Source organism: Rhipicephalus microplus, chromosome 7, assembly GCF_043290135.1.
Source record: "Rhipicephalus microplus isolate Deutch F79 chromosome 7, USDA_Rmic, whole genome shotgun sequence".
In the NCBI taxonomy this organism is placed as follows: Eukaryota; Metazoa; Arthropoda; class Arachnida; order Ixodida; family Ixodidae; genus Rhipicephalus; species Rhipicephalus microplus.
Window position 1 is genome coordinate 119,362,325 of NC_134706.1, and position 25,256 is coordinate 119,387,580.

General features: G+C 45.2%; 1 protein-coding gene across 1 annotated transcript in view; it reads left to right on the forward strand.

Annotated features, from left to right (window-relative positions):
• The window catches only part of LOC119185210 (uncharacterized), a 57,542-nt gene extending 35,875 nt beyond the window's left edge, over window positions 1–21,667 (forward strand). Inside the window, exons 7-10 of the mRNA XM_075869608.1 lie at window positions 2,135–2,182; window positions 3,065–3,100; window positions 11,124–11,277; window positions 21,550–21,667. Of these exons, the coding sequence (XP_075725723.1) occupies window positions 2,135–2,182; window positions 3,065–3,100; window positions 11,124–11,277; window positions 21,550–21,554 (243 nt within the window). The 3' untranslated portion in view covers window positions 21,555–21,667. The remainder of the gene's footprint in view (window positions 1–2,134; window positions 2,183–3,064; window positions 3,101–11,123; window positions 11,278–21,549) is intronic.
• Window positions 21,668–25,256: the final 3,589 nt, after the last annotated feature.

Below are 25,256 nucleotides of genomic sequence, written 5' to 3' on the forward strand. Positions count from 1 at the left end.
CGCCGTAGACAGAAAATCCCAGCCTAATATAATTTGGTGGGCACACGAACTCAGCACATCAAATTGTACAAATTGAAGAAGACCAGATAGCAAAACACGAGCGGTGCACATAGCGGCAGGTCTCATGGCGTCCCCCTTGAGCAGCGTGCAGTGTAGGTCCATCATAAAGGGTGGTGACTTTTCGCAGACGTGAGCACAAAGAACGATCAATCACAGACAAACAAGCACCAGTGTCTATTAAAGCGTCCACGTACACACCTTCTATTAAAACAGATATCGTATTATATGGACGCCCTGGAGGAATTTCTGTCTTATCGTTTGATGTAGCTTTTTTCCAAAAGCTGCAGAGTTTAGTTTTCCGGGCGTTGGTTGGTGAATTGCAAGACAGGTCGCAATAGAGACGTGGAACGGCGGAGGGGTGACGGTGAGCGGCGTCTAGTAGAGCGGTAAGAACTGGTTGGCTCAGATGTCGCAGTTGGAGACGGTGAGCGACGTAGCGGCAGATCATAAGGACGACGGTGGAAAGCGTACCACCTTGTCCCATCATCCCGTCCATAGGTGTCAAATCCACGACGCTCGTCCTGCTGACGCTTCCGACAGACGCGTGCAATGTGGCCCCGATAGCCGCAGTAATAACAGATCGGACGATGTGGCCGCCATGGTGGGTGAAAGGCCTGGCTAGGCGCACTCGGAGTCAACGAAGCCAGCGCGACAGGCGTCGAGTGTGCGGGCATCGGTTGTACGACGGGTGGTGAGCCAGCGAGGGCTTGTGCGTACGTCGGCTGGAGTCGAGGTACTGGAGAGTCTACATACGCTGGCCCGGTCATGGACGCCAACTACTCTTTGATAACATCGCGCAAAACATTGTTGGAGGAAGGAGGTAGACTCGGTGTCATTGAGAGGCTGAAAGATTGCAGCTCTTACCGTATAATCGCCCGGATCATGGCACGCAATGAGGCATCAGTCGTGGTAGTGTTTTAAGCGCTGTCTGGCAGTAACTGTTGGGGTTCAAGTTCCTCTAGGCGTTGGCACGTGGCAACAAAGTCAGTGACTGTAGTCGCGTTTTGAATGGCCAAGGCATTGAACGCGACCGTGCCGATCCCTTTCAATAGATGACGAACTCTCTCTGATTCAAACATTGACACGCTGAAACGGTGACAGAGAGCAAGCACCTCCTCTATGTACGATGTGTGGGACTCACCGCATTGTTGCTTGCGAGAATCCAGTGTCTTCTTCGCGAGAGCTGAATGAGCCACCGGGGTGCCGAAAATTTGGCGAAGCTGTTGCTTGAAACGTGTCCAGTCCGTAATGTCCGTTTCAAGATTGAAAAACCATGTTTTTTGCAACGCCTGTGAGATAGAAAGAAACACGGCGAAGCTTGGTAGGATCATCCCAGTTGTTAGTTGAACTCGCTCGATTGAACTGGTTCAACCAATCCTCAACATCTTCACCTCGAACTCCGGCGAACATGGGCGGCTCTCGCTGGTGCACAGTGATAATCCACGATGGATACCCGTGGTAGCCGGGGCCGTAGAGGTAGACGAAGAAGCGCCGGTTGGCTCGTACTGAGGCATGTTACCGGACACCTGGCACAAACGACAACCTGAGCGGAGCTCGATGAGGCAGATCGGGCTGGGAGAGGACGGAAGATCGTAGAGCACACTCCACCACTTGTGATGTAACGGCGAAGGCAACCTTTATTAGGCCCAGAAGACACCATGAAGCGATCACGCCCAAGGGACAGAACTCAGACAAGCCAAGCCCCCACAGCAGGAGAAGATTACGACCACTCATGATGATGAATATGTGTAAAGATAGTAGATGTGCTTAATGAATGCCTAATATATGGATATGATACGTATATGATATATGGGTATCTATATGGACATGGATATCCTATAGATATGGACATCCTTAGCGTGTCGCGCCAATGGACCGGGTACAATCACGATCGTAAAGGTTTTCACCACTAAAATAAATATTTCACCATTTACAAGCACTACTAGCATCTGACCCTTTGTCGAATAGATACTATTACTGCCATTCTTGTTTTTTGTTTCCTATGTTTGTCTGCAATCTACTAACGCCAACGCAGCGTTCCTTTCATTTCACTAATGCACAATCTCAATCGCAGTGCCTGAACACTACGATGTCGGCATGCGTTGGAACTCATGCGAATCAGGTATGTTCCATGTATACCTTGTCTTACGCCTGGGTATCCAGGGTATATATTTCGTAATGTAGATCAGGCCTCTCATTTACAAAGCAACACCGGTAAAATCAGGCATGTTGGACGTACTACCTCGAGTATCTAGTCAATATTCATCGAAGCCTAAAAAGAAATAAATGTTTGAGTTAGAAGACAAATTCTAATATATTTATAATAGGCTTTAGGTTTAAATAAAATTTCCAATATATATATATATATATATATATATATATATATATATATTTGTATGTATTCACGTAGCGGTGTGATATATATATCATGCCGGTATGTGTATGCCTAAATATCTGTCTGTTTCTACAGCACCACAAACCATGCCGTGGCTTTGATATTTTCCTCAACTTCTTTATCATCTTAAACTACCAACATATTTGGGACCTAAAGAAAGATCATACAGCCAAGAATTTCGACGGGTGACAGCGTACACCTTGCGCTTATGTGCTTTTCAATGCTTGTTTATGCACGAACTCTGCATGCCCAAAATTATTGAGCCGAGAAACGCAAACGTGAAATCGATTCTCACCACAACTCTGCGGAGATATTACATGGTATGTTCTTTGAAACTTGCCTCGAAACTCCAACATACCCGTTCGGGAATATTTATTGTTAAAATACAATCGTTATTTTTTCAGCTAGCCCACTAAAACATCATCATCACGCTATATAAATCCGACTACTGAATTTGGCTATTTATATAGGTAACTTAGCGTTGCCTTTGTAGCGCAGCATCCACAATAACGTCTTCAGGTTGGCACATATAATTCAACCCATCAAACATGCACCACAATACCAATGGCCTTCACAGCAGTGTGTTGTTTTTTTGGATTTTTGCTGCAGGCTCTCGTGATACAGCAATTCTTCGAAGCAGTCACTGTAAGTACCACTCTGGATTCTTTTTGTGAAAGCCTCATAGGGCAAGAGGAAACCCTCAGTAGGGCAAGAGGTTTGGAGGGAGGGGCGTTGGAACCTTTTATAGGTTTTCCACTTTTGCGTGGGTATATATACTAACATGCATGAACATATTTAAAATATAATAACCTTCCCCCTTCCACCCTTCAAAATATTCTTTTAATACTTTCGTGCCGTGTTTGTGTGATTTATGGCAAACTGCTATACGATGTTCAACTAACCCATGCCTATAACAAAACAGAAAACAGGAAAGCAGCTTCGTCTTTCATTAGTTAGAAGCTTGCAGATGGCGCGTTGCCTTCAGCCATAGTGTAAGTCCTAAGAAAGTGATGAATATGTTTGAATTAGTTTACGCAAGAGATGACTTTGACAGCGATTGCATAACACTGGTATTGACCACATACACGAGAACAAGATCCACTCACATTTACTTACCGAATGCTGCCCAAACAGCGAAGCAGGAGCCCCTCTTTCATCATGGTATGTCCCACTTCTACATTTTTCCAGTCCTCCCCGCATTGTCCCTCAGCGTTGGCCTCCCGAGCAAACAACGGGGTTGGCTCGGTGATGACAGGCCTATTCTTGCCTCAACACGCACTGATGCTCACGTCACACAGCGGTTCCTCCTGGGCACTCTTAGCCATTATGAAAGCGCTGACCTCCAGAAAACCGACCGCCCTTTTTCTGCTGCGCCAACAGGTTAATTGACCTGTTTCTCACAGAGTGGCTGCATTCCTCCGATAAGCCTTACATTCCCCTCTGTAGGCGTACTTTTCGCTGCTTCCCTCATTCCAGAAAGCCTGACTTTCCCTCTACCTGACATGCATATCGTTGTTTCAGTCTTCAAGTTTGACCCACTGAGTGATGGATCGAATGCCGGCTGTGGCGGCTGCCGTTCCAAAGGAAGCGAAAATGCTCTAGGCCCGTGTGGTCAGAGTTGGGTGCATAAAAATGAACCCCAGGTGGTCGAAATTTCCAGAGCCTCCACTATATGGCGTCTCTCATAATGATATGCTGCTTTTGGGGCTTTAAACCTCACATATCTCGGGACGTAAAACACCACTTAACAACCAAATCAAACGCCTCATATCAATCAATCATATTGGTCTTCAAGCTTGACCCTTACGCTTTCCTCAAGAGCAAAGTCCTCACCTTGCTGCCGACCCTCACTGCACTTGGTGACGTCAAATGGACAGCGCTACACTACTGTAAGGACGCCTCGATAATGGACGGTTTGGCTGTTGAAGTCATGGTTTGGCTGCAAGTGCGATTTCGTGAATGGGATCCCGATATTGGAACAACATTTTTGGAAAATACCCTTTGTGTTCGAAGCAATGTCTTGATCCAATAACTACCAAGATATAAAAAATGAGAAAATCCGATCAATGACCATATGCTAATAATTTACTGGTATTACACATTGGCGTGCAAATGGTGGGGAGGGGGAGAGCGAATTCCAGCCAAATAAAAGCAGGACGCATAGGCGAGGTCTGCCTCATACATTGGCCTAACTGACGGGGAGCTACTGCGAAGATTACTCAATTTCTCCCTCTTCCCCGGAAGAGGAACAATGGGCAAGCATGGGGTAGTACATTTCATTCAGAGCTCTGTAAAGCCTGTTCGAATTCAAGAAGCTATTTCCTGATTATTTCGAGTGTTGCTTTTCGTAACCAATTTCATATGACTTATTCGCAGAAACTAGTTCCAAACTTTTTGTTAAAGGCCGAGCCTTCAGAATTGCACGCAATATTTTCACGGTGAAAGTCGTTATGAAATCACAACAAGAGTTCATTTGGGCGCCGCAGTTGTCCGCCACCACCACTGGTGCCCATAGCCACTGTGGCTAAAATATTAAAAAAACACACAAAGTAAGCAACCAATATCCAAACCGAAATTGAACTCGATCTGATTGGCTCCGTGGGATTGGCGCTTTTTTTTACCATGGAGTCATCTTGGTGCTCGGAGTATAGTTGCAAAATAAAAAAAAAACGTGTACAGAATAAACCACGATGAAATGTAGGGATATGTCGCAGTAGAAAAGTAAAACAACCATCATGCATACGTCAAACAATACGAATTTTACCTCCAGGCGCCACAGAATACCAGCGGTGTAAAGAGCGGGTGGTCGAATGCTCCCAACCGACTACAGAGCGTTGAACCAAAATCCTTCGTCGTCATTAGGCACCGCTTCAACAAAGCGCATTAAATACGCTCTGTCTCTTTGTTCTATGGTTCTGCCAACCAGCCAAAGTTTGTCTACTTACGTGACCAACCGGCCGTCTTGAAGTGGTGGCTGCGTTCATATTTGTCAGCATTGTCGATTAAAAAGCAAGTATTAAGCATATCTAAGGCGCATAGTCAATACGTATATATTAGGTGGTGTGTTACTTCACTAAAGCCTACATCATCATCATCAGCAGCAGCATCATCAGCAGCAGCAACAATATCAGCAGCAGCAGCAGCAGCCGCCTGAATACGCCCGCTGCAATGGAAATTCTTCTCCCGTGATCCGCCAATCAACCCAGTCTTGCGCTTTTTGCGGCCACTTTATGTCCAGAAACGTTTTAATCTCTTCGGCCCCCCTAAACTTCACTCTCCCCTTCGTACGCTTGCTTTCTCTGTGAGTCTGAGTGAGTGAGAATTTATTAGAAGACAGAGAGGTCGGCCTAAGCTTGTTCACTCTAGCCGGCTACTGTACGCAGGAGATAAAGGAAAGAGGAAGAACAGAGAGATGAAGGTCAGTGATAAGGACAAGAACAAATAATGCGTATGTATATTAGCCACTTCGCATATCACCCTACAGTCTAGTATTTAGTTCGGTGCTTTTGATAAAGTCTAAAACAGCCCTTGAAGCAGTTTTTGGCACTGTTTGGTCGTTCATTGCGGACAAGTGGCTTTCACTCAGTGGCGTTCGTGCGATGCTTGCCAACGTTGAAGTTAGCATTTTTCCTTGCGCCACGTATAACGGGCAGTCACAAAATATGTGAGCTAAAATTTCGCGCACTTAGCAATGCTCACAATGCGGGCTGTCCGCACGGCCTGTTAGTTGGGTGTCGTGACGAAGGAAGGCGACGCTCAGGCGTATCCGGTGGAGTATATTAGCATGTCCTCGGCTTATTTAGCCGGAAGAGGAACAGTCATACCGGAGTCTATTTCCCGCAGACGCTTGTTTCGATGTTCTGGTAGAGTCCAGTAATGGCAGTGCATCCGTGAATGAGCGATCTCCACAATGTGTTAACGTCACTTCGCCCGCCTTCTCTGTGAATCCAGTCAGTACACCTTAAAAACCAGTGGTTATCTTGCCTACGTGCTACGGGCCCAGCCCATGTCTATTTCTTCTTGATTTCAACTTCACATCCTCAAGCCCGGTTTGCTCCCTGACCTACTCAGCTCTCTTCTAGTCTGTTAAGTTTACACCTATCATTTTACTTTTGATGAATCGCTGCGTCGTCCTCAATTTAAGCTGAACCCACTTTTTAAGACCCCAGGTTTCTGCTTCATAAGTTACTACTGGCAAAATGGAGCTATCGCATACCCTTCTCTTGAAGGTTAATGGCAGATTACCATTCTTTATTTCACAATGCAACTCATAGTTATTCTTCTAGGTATTTCACTCTCGGAGTTTGGCTCCGCTGTTACTGCATATTCAAAGTAGACACAATCTATTACAACTTCCAGCATGCCTTCACCTCTCGCAAATTGCCGTTTTCTGCCGAGACTGCTTCATATTACTTTACTTTTGTGCATATAATTTTCAGACCTACCCTTCTACTTTTCTTGTCCACGTCAGCATTCTTGAGCTGTAATTTGTCCCCGGAAATACTCATCAAGGCAATGTCATCTGTGAATCGCTGGATACTATAAGATACTCTCCGTTTAATCTTGCCCCTAGTTCTTCTCAAGCTAGGGTAGTGAAAACCTCTTGTAATCGCTTGGTGAATAGCAATAGAGGGAGCCTGTCTACCTGTCTTGCACCCTTTCCTATTAGGATTCTTAAATTTTTATGGAGAATTATGGTGGCTGTGGATCCGCTTAGATATCTTCCAATATGTTTATGCGGGGTTTTTTGATGCACTATTTTGTAGTACCTGCATTACTCCTGATATCTGGACTGAGTCAAACATCTTCCCGTAATATATAAAGACAATCTATACGGGTGGTTGTATTCTGCGTATTTCTTTGTTACCTGATTGATAGTAGTACACTGTTCTATTTTGGAGTAGCCTCTTCGAAATCCTGCTTGGTCCTTTGCTTGCCTGAACTGTAATGTCCCCTTAATTCTATTATCTGTTATATCTGTAAATAGTTTGTAGAGAACGGAAAGTAAGTCGATGAGCCTGTAGTTCCTTAGTCCTCGCCGTCTTCTTTCTTATGACTTAAAACTTTGTTGGTATTCTTCCAAGATTCTCGTACCTTTCCCGTCAAGAGAAATTTCGTATATAAGGTGGTCAGTTGTTTTAACACAATTTTTCTACCATCAATCAGAGGGGTCGTTGTTACCTTTTCCTCACCAGTGACTTCGCACCTTTGCATTCTTTTAAGGCGTTTTGATTACTTCCATTGTCGTTACTGGTAGGATATGGAGTTCCTTCGAGCTTATAATGCTTCTTACGATATCATCCAAGTCTTCTCAGTTTCTTTACAAATCTCTGTAGAAGTCTTCCGTCAATACAACTATCCAGTTCACATTGTTTATGATATTGCCTCTCTTGTCCCTTAATGTATACATTCAACTTTTGTCTCTGCACAAGTTTGCCTTCACAGCTTTTAGGCTTTTGCGGCTATTTACAGCCTGCCTGATTCTCTCCACATTCTACCTTCTGATTTAGACAAGGTTACATCTGTTGATTCGCTTCGAAATCTCCACTAGCTCTATTTTGTTGCATTTGAGGTTTTCTTGATTTCTTTTTTCATAAATTTTTTTCCGTTTCCTGAGATAGTTTGCCAGTGTCCTGTCTAGTGCCTGTACCTCCGGCTTCCAATGCACACTATTTGATGAAACTAGTAAGATTTTTGTTATTCGTGTCAACGCTAGCATCAGTTATTTTGTTTATAGGTGCAAGTACACTTTGAAGTGAAACTGAATTCTTGTACTTCCCCTCTTTTCGCTAGCTCGTTAATTGGCTTTCTGCGCATAAGTGTATGCATCTGATATTTTAAACTTAGGGGAATGCAAGTCTTCGCCCTTTTATGGTAACTGCACTAGATCATGTCAACTAGTATTACGTCCTGTAATTGCCTGTGTGTGCAAACAGAATGAAGTCAATTGAATTTTTAGTGTTGCCATTAGGACTTTGCCACGTTCACTAATGGTTAGCCAGTTATTTGAAGAAAGTATTCACGATCTGGAATATATAACGTTCTGCGAACTCTACTAATTCCTTCCCACTGGCATTTTCAGAACCGATGCTAATTCTTCCACTGCATGCCATGTGGCGTGTTTATTGCCTACTTTGGCATTCAAGTCATCCTTTTGTCCTTCAGTACACTTTGTTTTTACTTTAATTATACTGACTCTACATCTTCATTGAAGCGTTCAACCAATTTATCATCATGGCTCGATGTAGGCGTGTAGGCCTGTACCATCTTCAATGTGTACTGTTTCTGAAACTTGACTATGACACAACCCTCTCACTGATGCTCTAGTATTCCTATATGTTGCCAGCGATATTCTTGCGCATAAATAACCCCACCCCTAGATTTTTTCTGTCAACTAATACACAATAGTATAAAGTGTGTTTGTTCTTCAGCACTGTATAAGCCTCACATGTCCTCCTTTTTTCTGTGAGCCCTATTACACCCTATTTAACGCTCTCCAATTCCTCAAAGAGCACAGCTGGAGTAGGTTCACTAGATAGCGTTCTAGCGTTGAACGTAGCCAAGTTCTGGTTCCAATGGCGGCCAGTCCAGACCCAGTTATTCTTAGCGCCCTCTGCTGCGTCACAAATCTGACCACCGCTTTGGTCCATAACTTCAGAGCCGCTGGGCACTGAAGACCAGTGGATGATTGGTACTTTCATAAGCGAGGTAATGGCCAAGTACTGCAGCAGCGTGGCCAATCCTGCTCTGGTTAGGAAGTACATTACTGGCAGGTAGTTGCCAGCGTGGCCGCAGCTAAGACATCTTCTTTTTTTTCTTTTCTTTTTTACCAACGTCTTTGTTACTTGTCTTGAGTAAATATACCTTAGGAAACGATACAGCATCTGCATTCGAAGCGAACTTTGTCATTGCATGCTAGGCTCCTGTGCTATCTCCAATAGAGGGTTCGGTCCCACTTTATTAGCACTCTGGAATACCACCTCACAGCATATCAGGTCGACGCTTCACTTAAGTCGTAGCTCGCCTGGCCTTTTCTTAACTGTTCGGAAGTCCTAATTCTACTGAAAAATAAAACCGGCGCGCTTTCGAGTCTTCTACCGTGAGATCTTAGGCCAGCTTAGTGCCCAGCTCAACATTGACATTGTTAGCTTCTAAGTGTCCGCAATGTCGGATGTTTGCTGAATTTGAGCGGTCACACTCCTACTTTGACGTTTGCTGTCAACTGACGAGAGGTGCGCTCCGGTTTTGCGAACTAATTGGCCACATTTATGTGATTGTAACATTAAGCTTATACGTCGCGGGTTGTTGGAGTGCATGAAAAGTTAGCTTGACAAGCTTCTAGCTGCTAAAGAACGGATTGGCGCTGCCATTAAGAATGCATCTCACTTTGCTTCCGTTTTGCAGTAGTAATTAAAACTCTTGTAAATTGATACAGTGGCGGTCTTCAGTCGGGAGTCAAATATACGTATTGGTAATTGCATTTACGGCTTTCCTAACATCGCAGAATAGCGGGTGAACAGGTAAGGAGCAAATCAGTTCTCGTTCCAGAGAGCGATTAAAGGCAAGAAACTTTCTACAAAAGTGATGACGAGTTTGCATCACTCACAGCATGGCGTCAGCTTGAGTTGATAGACCCTTGCTACCACACACAACGATAAGTCGACGGGACACGTATTGATACATAATTCTAAAAATCCTAGGATTTCCTACAGCAAACTCAAAATGTGCCACTGCAAAAAAAGGGCTCTGCCGACGATATGGTGCTGCTATGTGACAATGCCCCTGGATTTTGCACAATCTTATGCATCCCATGACGCCACTACCAAATGACGTCCATTCTCTTTGGCATCCTCCTCTCTTTTATCAATGTCAGCCATATGCAGCGCATTCAATATAGCGGAGGCACTGTCGGAAGCGAGGTAGAACATTGGTCGCTTCTAAGTGTTCAGAGAAATTTATTCTCACGGACAGTGAACATCAATTACAATACTACAGAACATCACGACAGAACACAACGTCCATAGATTGCCCTTGCGCCACAAAACCCCATTATTATTTCAACATCGGTCACTTGACCGGCGGAAGACTGTCGTCATTCGTCAACATTCGCAGGGAACTACGCAGATACGCAGCCATTTTTCTAACATAGTGCCACATCGATTCCCCCATGCTGGCCTGCCTAATATTTTGGGCGTTGAGGAAAACGAAACATCAAACTTTTCTGTTCTTTTTACATAGGCTCACATGCATACACGTGTACGAGCGCCTGAAGATGACCTTGTGCCCTGATTATTCACTTCGCGAGCAGTGAAGTACAAGGATGTAAAAGACCTTTATTTTAGAAACGTTTTTTTCTCGCCCTTTTTGTGCGCAGTTTCGTGGTGAAGTTGTTTGATCGGTACGTAAAAAGAGTTTTTGAAAAGGTATAGCACCTGTGTTGCGGGGCGTACAAGGTATCCCGCGTCTGCGCTGTTTTAAAACCTAGATGTTCACAACCTTGACACTGTGCTTATTGAACCCCAACGAAGAAACACTAATTTCGGGCAGGCAGGCCGTGTGTAACTTGCGGCGAGGTCTTCTTCACCTAAGAAGGTAACTTCAGCAGTGAATCACCTGTGCTTTTTTTCCTACTATAACTATGCTAACGGCAAATATCTTTTTGTTGCAGTGCGTTTTCACAAGCATTATTGTGGCTCCAGGGAACTCTATGACAAGTATCTTCTGCACCGTGGCCAATGTTGTTATTAACATCCTCAGCAGTGGACCACTGAAAATCGTGGGCTCTGTGATGAGTGAGCTGGAGAACGCCATCGGAATGCAATGTGAGAACGTTCGCCTCATAAGATTGCTTGCTCGTAGGGCTCGTGTGTGAGACGAGCTATCATTCGCTGAACAAAGTAAAAGAAAACAAGAGTGGCACAGTTATGCCCCATACACGTACTTTATCAATGGATTCCAATTCAGAATGAAGCAAAACATAACTGACATTTGAAAAAGTGCGTCAACCAACGTAGGTTGGTTGCTTTGCAGTGGTGTAGCCAGGGCTCGATGCACCCCGTTCGTGTACTCCCTCTCCCCCCACATTGTTTTTCGCCATGACACACAGAGCATCAAGAAACGCCGCCTCCCCACTCCCAGAAAAAAATTTGTTCAAGCGCTCCTAGTGGGCTACCTTGGTTGGTGCCTCTTCTTCAAACAATATTCGCTTGCCAATCAAACAGAACTTCATGAAATGTTCACTTTTGAAGCATAGGTAACAATTGGATGACCCCTTGCAGTAACTTGCTGCAGTTGGAACAGTAACGTATACAATGAGTAAGTCAATTACAACTAGTACTGGTTTGATGTGTTAATATAGCTCAACATATTCAAGTTGTGTTCTAAAGAAAAGCCTGAAGTAGTTCAGGAAATGTCTCGAATATTTTTCAGAGTACTCGTCTGGAAATCTTTTGATGCGCCCACATGTTCCAGACGCCACAACAGCGTTCCAGTGCCAGTAATTTTCGTTCTTGTTTTCTACTTTGGGGCAGGAAGCGTCTATTAGCATGCACAATTACCCACTTTCTTAAGAAAAGGTTAAAATAGTCAAAGAAAATGATTATGTTTGCTTGAGATAAGGAATGGCCTTCTGCAGTAGTCTTTTTTCTGAAAGGCCCAGCTAGAGATTTTTTCTTTTTGTTTTTTCTGATAAAGTATCCTATTTCACCTCCGCATCTCTTTTTTAGTGTTCACACGTACAAGCACAATAACAGTAAATGGGATGAAGGCTCCACCTAACCTGGCACTTCGTTTTCTGTGGGGTATAAATGTTTCTGATATAGATGGTGATTTTGATGTAATAGCAACGACTGGCTAGAAAATCTACGTGGACGTTAAGTCAATTTTAAAGTAACAATGCACCTTTCTAAAAGATTTTGCGTATGAAAGCATTCAATTTTGGTTGTTAGTTTAGACTACACTTTGCTTACGTTTCGCATATACAGTGTATCACAACACTCCCACTCACCTGTGAAATTGCAAGCCTGGATAGAAAACGAGTATATGCAACAAACCACAGCGTTAAGTAAATATATCCACATTATCGATTCGAAGAACCAGGAAAAACAAACCCTTTCTGTTATGTGCACTGAGGTGTCCCACAATATACCAGCCCCATACATATACTTTGCTGACAACTTCAATATTTTGGCAGTGACTTTGAGCTTCAATTTCTTTTGTTTTGCAATTTCGCATAAACAACACATCTAATTTGACCAAAACAACTGACATTGCCAAAGCCGAGAACATGGCTTTAGGTCTGTAAAACGAGAACAAATTCTTGAATTCTGCTGTATGGTTCCTCTACCAGAAGAGTTCCTACAGAATCCCCCATTTTCACTATGCTCAAGTTCTCAATCAACGTCCGATGATTTATTTCTGCTGCACGAAAAACCTTCTATGTATATTGAGTAACAATTTATTAGAATAGGATAGAATATTCTTTATTTTCAACGCGTTTCATGCCGACATGTTACATGTAGAAGAATGTGATGGCGAAAAGCTTCTTAGCTGCCTGGCCATGGCCATACACCAAAGCAATGTCGAACATAGTTTCAACATATGGAGAAATTATGAAAAAATAGAAAGTGGAAGCACTGAAAGAAAAAAATACGTGGCACAGTATTATTCCCAACAGTTGATGACAAAAAGAAAATAACATAATTCCATGTTCTTTATATTCTTTTTTTAAAGAAATAAGTTGCAGACCACACGGTGCTTAAGGCCTTTCTCGTGCCATGAAGGCACAAGGGACAAAATGTATGACTTAACATCACGCTAAAATACGGCTGTTAACATGGCTTCAATAACTTTATTTAAAACATATGTACGTTGATTTATAGAAGTAGGTATGAGGTATTTCTGTTGGTTAGTTCCACATTTTGATCTACAGAGCATAAGCTCAAGGTCTGTGGTTATAGAGCTTTTCTGTTTTTTTTATATACTGGCGCTGTGTCGTCAAGCCATCAAAGGAAGAAGAAGAAAGTTTAAGCAGAGTTTAAGGTTAGCCAGTTCTTAGACCGGATGGCAACCCTTTGCTGGGGGAAGGGGTGAGGGAAATAGAAGATCTTAAAAAGATATGTTGCGAAGAGAGAGAGAGAACTTGCAAAAAAAAATTGCGACAGAGGAAAGGCAACATCAAAGAGTATGAGACGCTAAAGTCTGTCTCTGAGGCCAGTTGTTCGAAAAAAAGCGCAGCAAAGCTTTCAAAGCCTTCTGGGCTGAGGATGGGCTCGGCCAATGGCCTAGAATCCTTTGTTCCGACAAAGGCCGATCGTCCAGTCTATCCAGAGCTGCAGTGAGTTCTTGTTCTAGCGCGTTGAAATGGGTGCACTCACACAGAAGGTGCGCGACGGTTTCTTCGCAGCTGTAGTATGTGCGTGTACAAAAGCTGGCCATTCCAATGAAATAAGAGTATGTGTTCGTGAAGGCCACTCCAAGTCACAGGCGGCATAGAAGTGTCTCCTCAGCTCGAGATATCTTTGGGGGAAGATGAACCTGCAGATTGGGATCCAAGTTATGCAGGCGCGCATTTGCGAAGTCTGTTCCACTGTACCACTGTACCAGTGTGAGTTCCACTGTACCAGTGTAAGGTCTCGTGCAAGCGAACGAAGTCTTGTAGCAGCGTCGGTTATTAAGAACGGGATGGCTGTGTATTGAGTACTGTCGTGTGCAGATCTAGCGGCCTCATCTGCGCGGTCATTGCCATATATACCGCAATGACCTGGTATCCACTGACACACTATGCTGTGTTGTTTTTCGATTGCTTGGTGATGAGGAAGCCTTACTTATGCTACTGACTCTTCATTTGGTCCATGGCGAAAGGGTGACATAAGACACTGAAGAGCTGCCTTGAAGTCCGAGAAGATAGACTAAGTTCCCGAAGGTTCTTCAACTATGAACTCCAGAGCTGCACGTATGACGGTGAGTTCTGCGGCTGTCGACGACGTCAAATGCGATGTCATGATTTTGATTACGATGTGCCTCGCGGGAATAACCACCTCCCCTGCAGAGCTTACTGAAGACGCCGAGTCATCGGTGTAAACGTGAAGGCGTCCATTGTGCTTCTCTTGAAGGAAGACTAATGGGCCTGTTTCAGGGCGAGATGCGACGACTTTTTGTTATTTTGGATGCCAGGAATTGTAAGAATGGCTTTGCGTGGGTTTAGGCACGATAATAGTATCTGCCGCCATGCTGCACGCGTGAAGTGCAATGGAAGCACTGCCCAACGCTGAGCTACAGTTGTCCTGAACGCTGAGTGGGACCTAGAAGTTCGAACTAAGGCGAGGGGATGATATGGAAGCCGAGCGAAATGCCTTATGTGCATTCTCAAAGCGTCTACGTGGATGTATGCGCTGACCAGATAATCACGCACAATGATGGCTGTCGCTGCTGTAGACGTGCATCTCGGGAGACCAAGGCACATTCTCAGTGCTTGGGCATGGATCGACTGGAGGACGTGCAAGTTTGTTCTTCGAATCCCGCAAAGCACGGGTAAGCAATATGGCATATAACCGAGGAGCAGAACAGTGTAGAGTTGAAGCATTGCTCGTACCGATGCACCCCACAATTTTCCAGAAAGAAACCTCAACACGTGGGTGATCATGGTGAGCTTAGTTTTCGTGTGGGCGATGGGAGGGCTCCAGGAGAGGTCGCAATCAAATATGACTTCGAGGAATCGGTTGGTCTTCACGTAGTTGATCGTGTGTCCGTTGATTTTAGTAACATATGGGCTCCTCGCCTTATGCTTGAATGCTACAAGTGAGCACTTCTCTGATGACAGCTCTAGTCCCCGTTCTTCCAGGTACTTCGTCACTAGTATAGCCGCTCTGCTGAAGCTGTGCACGCAAATGAAGGCATTTTACGCTTGACGCCCAGATACAGATGTCATCTGCATATATTGATACATGGACAGATTCTGGAAGTGCGTCAACCAGGCCGAGGAGCGCTAGAATAAAAACTGTGGTGCCAAGAACACCACCTTGAGGCACACCATGACGGATGCAATGATTCGTTGTTGTGCCATTCTCCGTCTGTACAAATAAAGCTCTGCATTTTAAATAGCTGTGGATCCATTGGTAAACTCGACCCCCTAATCCAACATTTTCCATGGCATCCAGAATGGCTTCATGTGACACGTTATCGTATGCCCCTTTCACGTCCAAGAACAACGCCGCAGATAAACGTTTCAGTCTGTTTCGATGCTGAACAGACGAGACCATGTCTATAACTTTATCAATTGAGGACCACCCAGGCTGAAAGCCCGTCATAGCATTACGGTATACCTCGTTGTGCTTCAGGTACCACTTTAGGCGAGCCAAAATCATCCTCTTTATCACTTTCCCGAAACAGCAGGTAAGCATGATGGGGCGATAAGAGGTCGAGTTCAGAGGAGATTTACCTCGTTTAAGCACAGGAACGAGGCGGCTGGATTTCGACGAATGAGGGAAAAATCCGTTGCTCCACGATTCGTTGTACACGGATAGAAGGGCCCGTCGAGCTGCTTCACCGAGGTTACAAAGAGCCATGTACGTGATCCCATCCGGATCAGGCGATGAAGATCGTTTGCATGCGGTCAAGGCCGCTTGTAGTTCCTCTTGAGAGAAAAAGGTGTTCATTCTTGAATCTCTGGAGACTGGCGCGTTTTCTAGGTGACGCGTGGTGCACGTGGACGCTTGACCTGCTACTTTCATGCAGAAATCTTCCGCTACTTCAATTTCGGTGCGGCCTTGATGAAGAGAAAGACTCTTGAAGGGACGATGCTGATGTGGCAATATTCGTAGGCCACAAACAATCCTCCATGTCTGCGTCAAAGGCTTGTGTGGATCCATCGATTCACACAGAGATTTCCACCACAAGGACTGAAGTGAATTGATTCGCCACTGAATTTTTTTTCTCTAGGTGTCTTGCCTCCCTCAAGTCGTGAATGGACTTTGTGCGCCTATATCTTCGTTCTGCACGACGACGGATTCCTTTGAGCCGTTCCAATTCCGCTTCATGTTGACAATATTCTGAAGTATGTTGAATATGATGAGTCGCTTCTTGAGTAGCACCTCTAATCATATCCTCGAGAGTGTCAAGAGGAGGCACTTCATCTTGTTGACACCTCTTTTCCGTCAGTGACCTGAACTTTGTCCAGTCGATGCGAGTCGAAGTGTCGTAGTTTGGCGATTTTTCCAGGTCCTTGATTGTTAAATAAGTTGGTATGTGGTCACATCCATGAATTTCATAGTCTGCGAACCACTTAAGCTTTCCATTTTGCTTCCTGACAGAAATGTCAAGTCAAATCAGCTTTTGTATGTCGTTCCCCGTAGAAACTTTGGGCTTCCGTCGTTTACACAAAGCAGCTGCTGCACCAGAGCAGAGGAGAATACTTGCCTTCCGCGACGGTCTGTCTTCTGACTTCCCCACAGTGGGTGGTGAGCGTCGAAATCTCCGGTGATGATCCGTGGTCTGGGTGTGGATGTTAGCAGTGCACGTAGTCTTGCAGGTTCAAAACGGCTTGAAGGTGACGTATATGCGCCTACGAGCGTGAAATTGAGGACTTTACGGTTTACTGTCAAGCAGACATACTGGTTGTCTTCGTGAGGTTTTACACGGTGCTCGATATAGGTAAGGTCGCATCTGATATATACAATGACTTTGCTCTGTTCGTTGCAGGTAGCGGACTTGAAGGCTTCGTACCTGGATAGTCATATTGCATTGTGTAGCTGTGGCTCACAGATAACAATAATTCGAAACTGGTTTTTAAACTCAAAATGTAGGATATCAGAAATACGGGGCATGAGGCCTCGGGCAATCCACTGAAATATCGAAGCTTCTTTGACTTCTTAACGAAAGGCTTGCCGAGGCGGAGCCTTGGTGCCATTCCAGAGTTGATAGCACCGGCTTCAGCGCATCCACTAACTGAAGTGCACTCTTGGCAGCCGGGCTGTCAATGCCAGTGAGGAACATACGATTGGTATTCATAAGGGCCTTTACCATGGCTACGATTTCTTTATCGCGACTGTCACCACATTCTCATTCAGAAGTGACTGCAGACGATCGATGCGATGGCTCAAACGGCGGGTCTATCCTTGGCAGCGCTGGCCATGCTTCAGGCGAGCCGGTGATGCTCTTGTCTTGCTTGAAAGATTTGTTGTCGGCGTGCCTGGATGCTTGAGGTGGTATGCCGGTGATCATTTGCTAAGGTGCAGTCCTTGCTTCGGCCCTGGATGTCCTCTGCGGCCTCCGGCGACGACACCGCCGGCGTTGTACTTGGGCAGCGGCCTGCCTGTGAGTTGAGCAATCCCGGACCATTTGACTCAAAACTTGCATTTTTGTTTTCATGATTGGGCAATCTTTTGACGATGCTTCGTGAGGGCTATGACGGTTTTGACATTTTGGAAGTTCTGCCTGGGAAGTGTCTGCGCTATGCGATTCTGAGCATAGCGACCACACAGCCAGGTTTGTACAAACAGCACTGACATGTCCCAATTCATCACATTTCCGGCAATGAAGGGGCTTCAGTACAAAGGGTCGCACTGTGTGTCGAAAATGGCCGACCTTGACTTGCGATGGAAGGCTGTCTTCCTTGAACACGAGCTTCACGCAGCGTGATTTCCCAAGGCGACGAGCTTGCAGTATGGTAAGTTCTGCAGACACCGGTTTGATGAGAGCAGCAAAGTCACTTTCGCTGATGGAAATGTCGACATCGTAAATGACGCCAGCAGTAGAGTCGCGGCCATCAGGTATGTATGAGTGAACATTGATGTTATCCATCTTGACGTTGCTCAGCACTTCTAATGTGCTTCGTTGAGTGACGTCTTCAGCGAGGATAATATTATGGCCATTGATCCGCACGTCCGCGATCTGTCCCTGGGCGAGTTCCCTAAAAAACGTAGACGTGGCTTGACGATTGAGCCGGTTGAGACTATGAGCCACATCAACCGGCACAAACCGAATTGTGTATGTTGTGGGCTCTCGCATCTTCGTCGCATTCCTACTTGTTGATGGTGACGGTATCACTAGTCTTTTTCGGTGCCGCCTTGTCACATGCACGAAGTCGCCTTCATCGGAGCTTTCGTCGCTGGCCGTAGAGTAAATCAGCGTGTCCTCGCTGTCGGCAACACTCGGGTGGCCCGTACGCTTTCTCGTGGTAGCTGCAGACGACGTCCGTGGTTGCGGTGGAAGCCCAGGCGAATCCACGTCCATCGCCGCAGTCACTGGAACGGTTTCTTCCACAGAGCCACAGAAAACATTGAAAAATTACAGATACTGACAGCAGTGTTCTACGCCGGAATCACTTCGTCGTTATCATCAAATGTTTTCTATGTGGCCGACGGCCTGCTTTGAAGAACTGCCAGCCTAAATAGGTTCATTTCACTTGTAGTGGTCCAGATAAGTTGACAGTAATATCCCAAAGACTGTGCTTTCAACTTCAATACGCGGCTAGCTAACCAGGCAAGAGATACCGCAAGCCCCACCACGGTGGTCTAGTGGCTAAGGTACTCGGCTGCTGACCCGCAGTTCGCGGGTTCAAATCCCGGCTGCGGCGGCTGCATTTCCGATGGAGGCGGAAATGTTGTAGGCCCGTGTAATCAGATTTGGGTGCACATTAAAGAACCCCAGGTGGTCAAAATTTCCGGAGGCCTCCACTACGGCGTCTCTCATAATCATATGGTGGTTTTGGGACGTTAAACCCCACAAATCTAATCTAAGAGATACCGCAAATTTCTTGATAGGCACTTCAGAAGGGCTTCATGCGGTCGCCCAGAAAGCAGTAAATAACAATAGTTGTTGTTCTCCTAATGTTTATAAAGTTGTCAATTGATGAGAAAGAGAGAGCCAAGGGAATATTTTATTGAAGAGCGGAAGATGTTTGGCTTCTCGCCTGACATGCTGCTCTAGGTATTTGCCTATTACTGTGATATATACAGATGAATAATCACCAACTGTTGCTTTGGTGTACGTATAGACTGATTTGATGAATCTCACAAGCATTTAGTGAAGTAACCAAGACAGTCATGTAATCAGCATAGAACAAGTAGCAGAATAGTACACAAGCCATTTAAGTAGCAATATCTCACTTCCCAAGTATTCAAGTTACCTTGATGTGTAGCAGGTGTTACAGAATAAACTTTATAGAATTATCTCAGTAATATTGTAGGTATTCCTAAGTTTAGCACAGAATGTATCTTTATGCGGTGGTTTATCAGGGTGGTATGCAATAGGACGAGAAATTCGCATAGATCACCAAATGAAATTACTTAGTGGGCCTCAAATATAACCCCTTGAGGCGCTATTGATAATGCATTGTCTAGGAATGTGTTAAATTCGTACAGCATATCTTCAAGGTTCCCATAATACTTGCCAACAAACTGTTACAATTTGTTGTGAGTTTCAATCATAAATTGTTAAAAGCTTGTAACTATGTGGTTCAATTATTTCTCGTCTGTTGTGTTTTATTTTTATATTAGAAGAATCAAAAGGTAGGCTCCAAATGTGTGTGGAATGCATTCATGGTTGTATTCGTTTAGAGAATAGGAAAGCAATAGTTTTGACGTTAGTTTTGAGACGCAGCACGCCAAAGAACCCGTCTAACAGTGTAGTGCCTTTGATCAATGACCGCTCACGGTCATACGCGGCTCACTGGATTGAGCCAAGGCGTGCTGACTGCGTTGAAAGTTCAGTTCATCCAATGTGAGTGTGTCCCTTTTCGCCACAAGTAGACATAATCAGCCTAAATCAGTTACGTACAAAAGATCATAGCATATCTACGGAGTAAATGATGATGACTGGGGCGAGGCACCGGAGGGTTTTATCGGTAAACCGTCAATCATCTGTCCATTCGTCTAACTCTCTGTTTGTATGTGTATGCGTCTTGGTGTCTGTCCATCTGTCTGTCTGTCTGTCTGTCTGTCTGTCTGTCTGTCTGTCTGTCTGTCTGTCTGTCTGTCTGTGTGTCTGTTCGTCCGTCCGTCTGTCTGCCTGTGGGTCTGTCCATCTATTTTTCTGTCCGCACCTCCTGAGTGAGTCATGGAACTAGGTGGCCGCGTACGAGCTAGGAGGAGCTTGCCCACGGATTTAGGAGCTTCGTCCCATAAAAAGAGCCGTCGCCACTGAAGGGAATGAGGTGAAGTAGTGCGCCTGAGATACCCGTGACAATGAAAAGTTTTTTCCTGGTAAGGCAGGGCGTTGTCGATAGATAATAAGTTTGCGAGAACAGTAGAAAGGAAGTTCTGTTTATAATAACGCTATAGCGTTAAAGAGCTAGTTTCGTTAAAATTCTGGTGAAAGTGACGGCATGGCGTAGGTGTGGGCACCATCGGTGGTGAGCGCAAAATAAGCTTTTCAGTCATTGAAAGACCAAGAAAGATGCAAACAAAAAATAACGAAAGCTTCCCGATTCCAGTGAGCATCGAACACAGGATGTTGGATTCGCATGAAGATGTGCGACCACACAGCCACACGTGCGTTTGGATGCACTGTAATATGCAGTGAGAACAACGTTCTTGGATTACAAACACGCGTCTTATGTATACAGGCTTCACAATACCACACCTAATATCACAATAATACTGAGGCCTACAAGCGTACATTGCCGTCGGGCGACAAAACATGTTGTTATCACACCGACGTCAGTGCATAAACGACGGTCACCAATTACAAAAGACGCACACCGTACTGAGCACATTCTTTCAAGACCACGTAGTGGGTTCACAACAAGTTGTAAAACATTTAACCTACATACTTGCTCTTGTTGAAAAGCGTCCGGCCGATTGAAAAGAATGCAGCCACGTAAGAAAGCTTAACCCAGACAAAGCAGTTTCAACCTTAATGATTCCATTGTAGAAACTCAGAATTTCGGCTTGTCAAGCAACATCACACACTAACAATATGCACTCAGTTGATAAAGTACAAACTATGGTTGTGGTGGAAACAATTCTTACTTAATTTGTAGAGAGAGGTACGAAGGGGGGAGTCTGAAGGACAGTATATCGCTAATGCATTCAACTTTTCAAAGTGAAGCTTGAGTTTCCTCTAATTTTTATTTATTATTATTTTTATTTGTGCAGGTTAAAGTGATCCAACCATGCAGATGGCTCATCAAGTGGAAGGTTTCTTGGTAAACAAGTCGTAGTTCCGACCCGTCAGTAATGTCCCAAGCCGCTAAATAAAAAGGATACAATACTTCGCCTGAGATTACCTTAACAATGCATACTTTGATCGGTACTTCGCCTCCGCTGCAAATCACACTTGTGTAAACTCTCACCTAGTCTTTCCAAGAGAGGTAATTGCCACGTAATATTAGGCGGAAGTGTTACATGCCCATCGACTTATATATACGTGCATGCTAAATACCAACGTGGTGAAAAATTTCGCAGCGCTCGACTACGAAAACCTTCAAAGTCAGACCATGGTTTTTACGCACAAAAAAACCAAGTATTGTTATTATTATGATGGTGATCACCATTGAACCCGTGTTTGGTCTGTAGGACACCACTAGCTGGTCGGGAGCGTGGTTCAGTCGACGACATATAAAAAAACAATGATAGAGCGGTTGGTATTCGATATGCTTTGTCGCTATTGCTAATATTTTATTCTATATTGACTAGACTGAAATTAAGTTTCTCTCATGCTTGCAACTATATATTGCTTCAGTTGTAACGAACAAACAAAACGAAAGTTAGGTGGTAATAACAGTCAATCGATTGATATTGAATACGTCAGTTTGAGAGAAACAAACGGCACATTGCGGGGAGACGACAGGAAATGGAAGTTTTAGATTGGCGCACGGTTACTTAGCGTTTGTTGTATAATTTAACACAGGCGCCCATGAGGATAGTGTGTGATGTGGTGACAAACGCAAAGCTTTGCGTATGACACTCTAACATTTCCCACTCCTATATTACTTCCGTTGGCTTATGCCAACGGGGTTAAATAGTGCTTGAGTACAGCTTGCTGAATCATAGACATACAAGTTCATTGCTTATCAGGCTCCTGAAAATTTCATGTCTACATTTGAGACACAACAGGCGTTATCCGACATGACGCCTGTATTATAGGAGGAATGCGCAGTGTTTACTGCTTTGTTGTAAAATTTGATAGCCAGTACTGCAACCGTAATTGACGTTGCACCGCCATTACGCCTGCATAAGGTCTTCTTTTAAAGCCATTTAAAGATCTGGCGTGGTTTGGCGCTGCTCGTACTGGAGTGGCGTGGCCAGTGCAAACACTAATAGGGCATAGAGTAACATAGTAAACATAGAGTGGTCAATGGCTGCCTGTCGCGGCCCGCGGCTGTAGGGTTCCTGCCGTCTGTTCCTACCTTGCACAGACTGCATTCTCCGGTCGCATTTGGTACCTTTCTCGCGTCGTGCAACCATATGTACGTATCGTGCAACTACTGCAGTCTGCCTTGTGTTCCTTTTTTTTGTCAGGCGGCACTGAGTTGGTCTCTCGTGTGGCATTGGGACAGCGGCGTTTTCAGGGAGTCTTGCTTTTCCCTTCAGTGTTCATACGCTGTCGGCTGCTGGCAATGTACTTCATTTTGCGCCTAATGCAAGGGAAAGAATCTCCCGCAAGAGCGCTTGCATATTACTCTCTGGGTACTCACCTTCGGCACTTGATGCCTAATGTGCACCTTAACAGGGGGCCACAGTGAATAAGACTTTTTTCTTCTTATGCAACAACTGTTGAATTTTTTCGCCACGTCCAGTCCACCTACCCTGACAACATGCTGTGTTTAACAACCATGTAGTCGAAGCAAGTGCTGCTTTGTTGCTTCCGTTGGTTCCCCAAGCCCGCCGTGCTCGCTCTAATCGGGTATCTTGGAGCACTTCAACGGCTTCACTCCTGCCTTTACATCTCCAAAACTTTATATGGTGCCTGGGATGGGGTATGCTTTCCACTCTCGAGCGCGCCGAAAGGTGAACAATGGTCCAGTCAGCAACATGTCCGAACTGCTTCATTCGGGAAATGAATCAGCATTATCTGAGGCATTTTGTAATTGCTTGTGTTTTTTTGGAGAGCCGTATGGCGCGTTCACACATGAGAAGTGAAGAGAAAACGAAAACCTCAGAATGGCTGGAAAACCACAACTGCGTGCGTTGAATATGTTTACTTTCGTTCTGCCCCATCCCGCCGCCGCTGCCGTCGCTCCTTTGACAATTATTTCGATTTTGCCTGCTATCTGATAACTACAGTCTGTATTCTGGTTATTGACAAAGAATTGAAATGAAACAGCTTGCACCTTTTCAAACGTTGTTTTGGGAGATCATCATCATCATCATCATCAGCCTGACTACGTCCACTGCAGGAAAAAGGCCTATCCCATGTTCCGCCAGTTAACCCGGTCCTGTGCTTGCTGCTGCCAATTTATACACGCAAACTTCTTAATCTCATCTGCCCACCTAACCTTCTGTCTCCCCCTAACCAGCTTCCCTTCTCTGGGAATCCAGTTAGTTACCCTTAATGACCAGCGGTTATCCTGTCTACGCACTACATGCTCGGCCCATGTCCATTTCCTCTTCTTTATTTCAACTATGATATCCTAAACCCCCGTTTGTCCCCTAATCCACTCTGCTCTCTTCTTGCCTCTTAAGGTTACACCTACCATTTTTCTTTCCATTGCTCGCTGCGTCGTCCTCAATTTAAGCTGAACCCTCTTTGTAAGTCTCCAGGTTTCTGCTCCGTAGCTAAGTACCGGCAAGATTTGGGAGATACGCCAACAGAAACGACGCGATCGAACACACCGGCGGCACGGTGTCAACCACCTGTACACAACAGCGAGACATCTCGGGGCATGCCTACTCGCTGCCGCTGCACCGTCTACTGCCACAGTTCTCGGCGATCATAATCCAAGTCAGGCTCTCGATGAACGCGTCCTTGCTGAGGCCACCAAGCTTCGTCGTGCTGCACAGGGAGTTTCCGATTTGAGCCGATGCGAGCCACCACTGACGCCTGTGCCACCATGTTCAATCTGCGGTCGGCTGGTTAGTTAACATGGTTGGATCTAGTGCAGCCAATGCTGAGAAATGGAAGCTGGATCCGGTTCGGCGGGGTGGTAAAATTGCTCTAGAACCGATTCTTGAGTGCCGGCCCCGTGGCCCGGTTTTCCGGCGGCTCTGTCGGTCAAACAAGCCAGTTTCCGGAAAGTTTCGCTTATTTCGCTCTCTTTGAGGCCAAGTGTGAACGCGCCTGTACATGCTTGATTTCGCTGCCTCAGAGTAAATCGCTTCGTTTCTTATGGACGTTGTTCTCGAGGCCGCTTCGCTTGCCTTCTCATTGTTGCCGGCTTTTTCTGCCTTTGGTGCAACCGTTTCGAGGCGGTGTCAGCAGGCTACCGCCGCCGCGCGTTCTTCTCGATCCTAGAGCGATTGTACTCGGATCTGCTGTCTGTTTTGTCGGAGGAGCAGTTCTTCCTCAGTGAAGACGAATTTCTTCGGCACTGGTCTTGCCCTTTGGTGTCGGTCTGTGACAGATGAGTGAAACTTGTCTTACGGCTGGCCTGGTAGTGCTAGGCTGATGTGTCGATGCACCGGCAGAAATGGCAAGCCAACATGTATATTTGTGAAATCTACATATTCAAGTTTTATTTGTGCTGCATGTTTTTTTTGCAATATTCATATGTGTATCTGTTATTTTGTAACAGATTTTTGTGTGGCTGTGTTTCTGTGAATCATGGAATGTACGTGTTCTTTCCACGTCAATGTCCAATTGCCTTTCACGTTAACTTTTTCCGAACAAATGTGTTATGATCATCCCAAGGACTTGGCAAGCT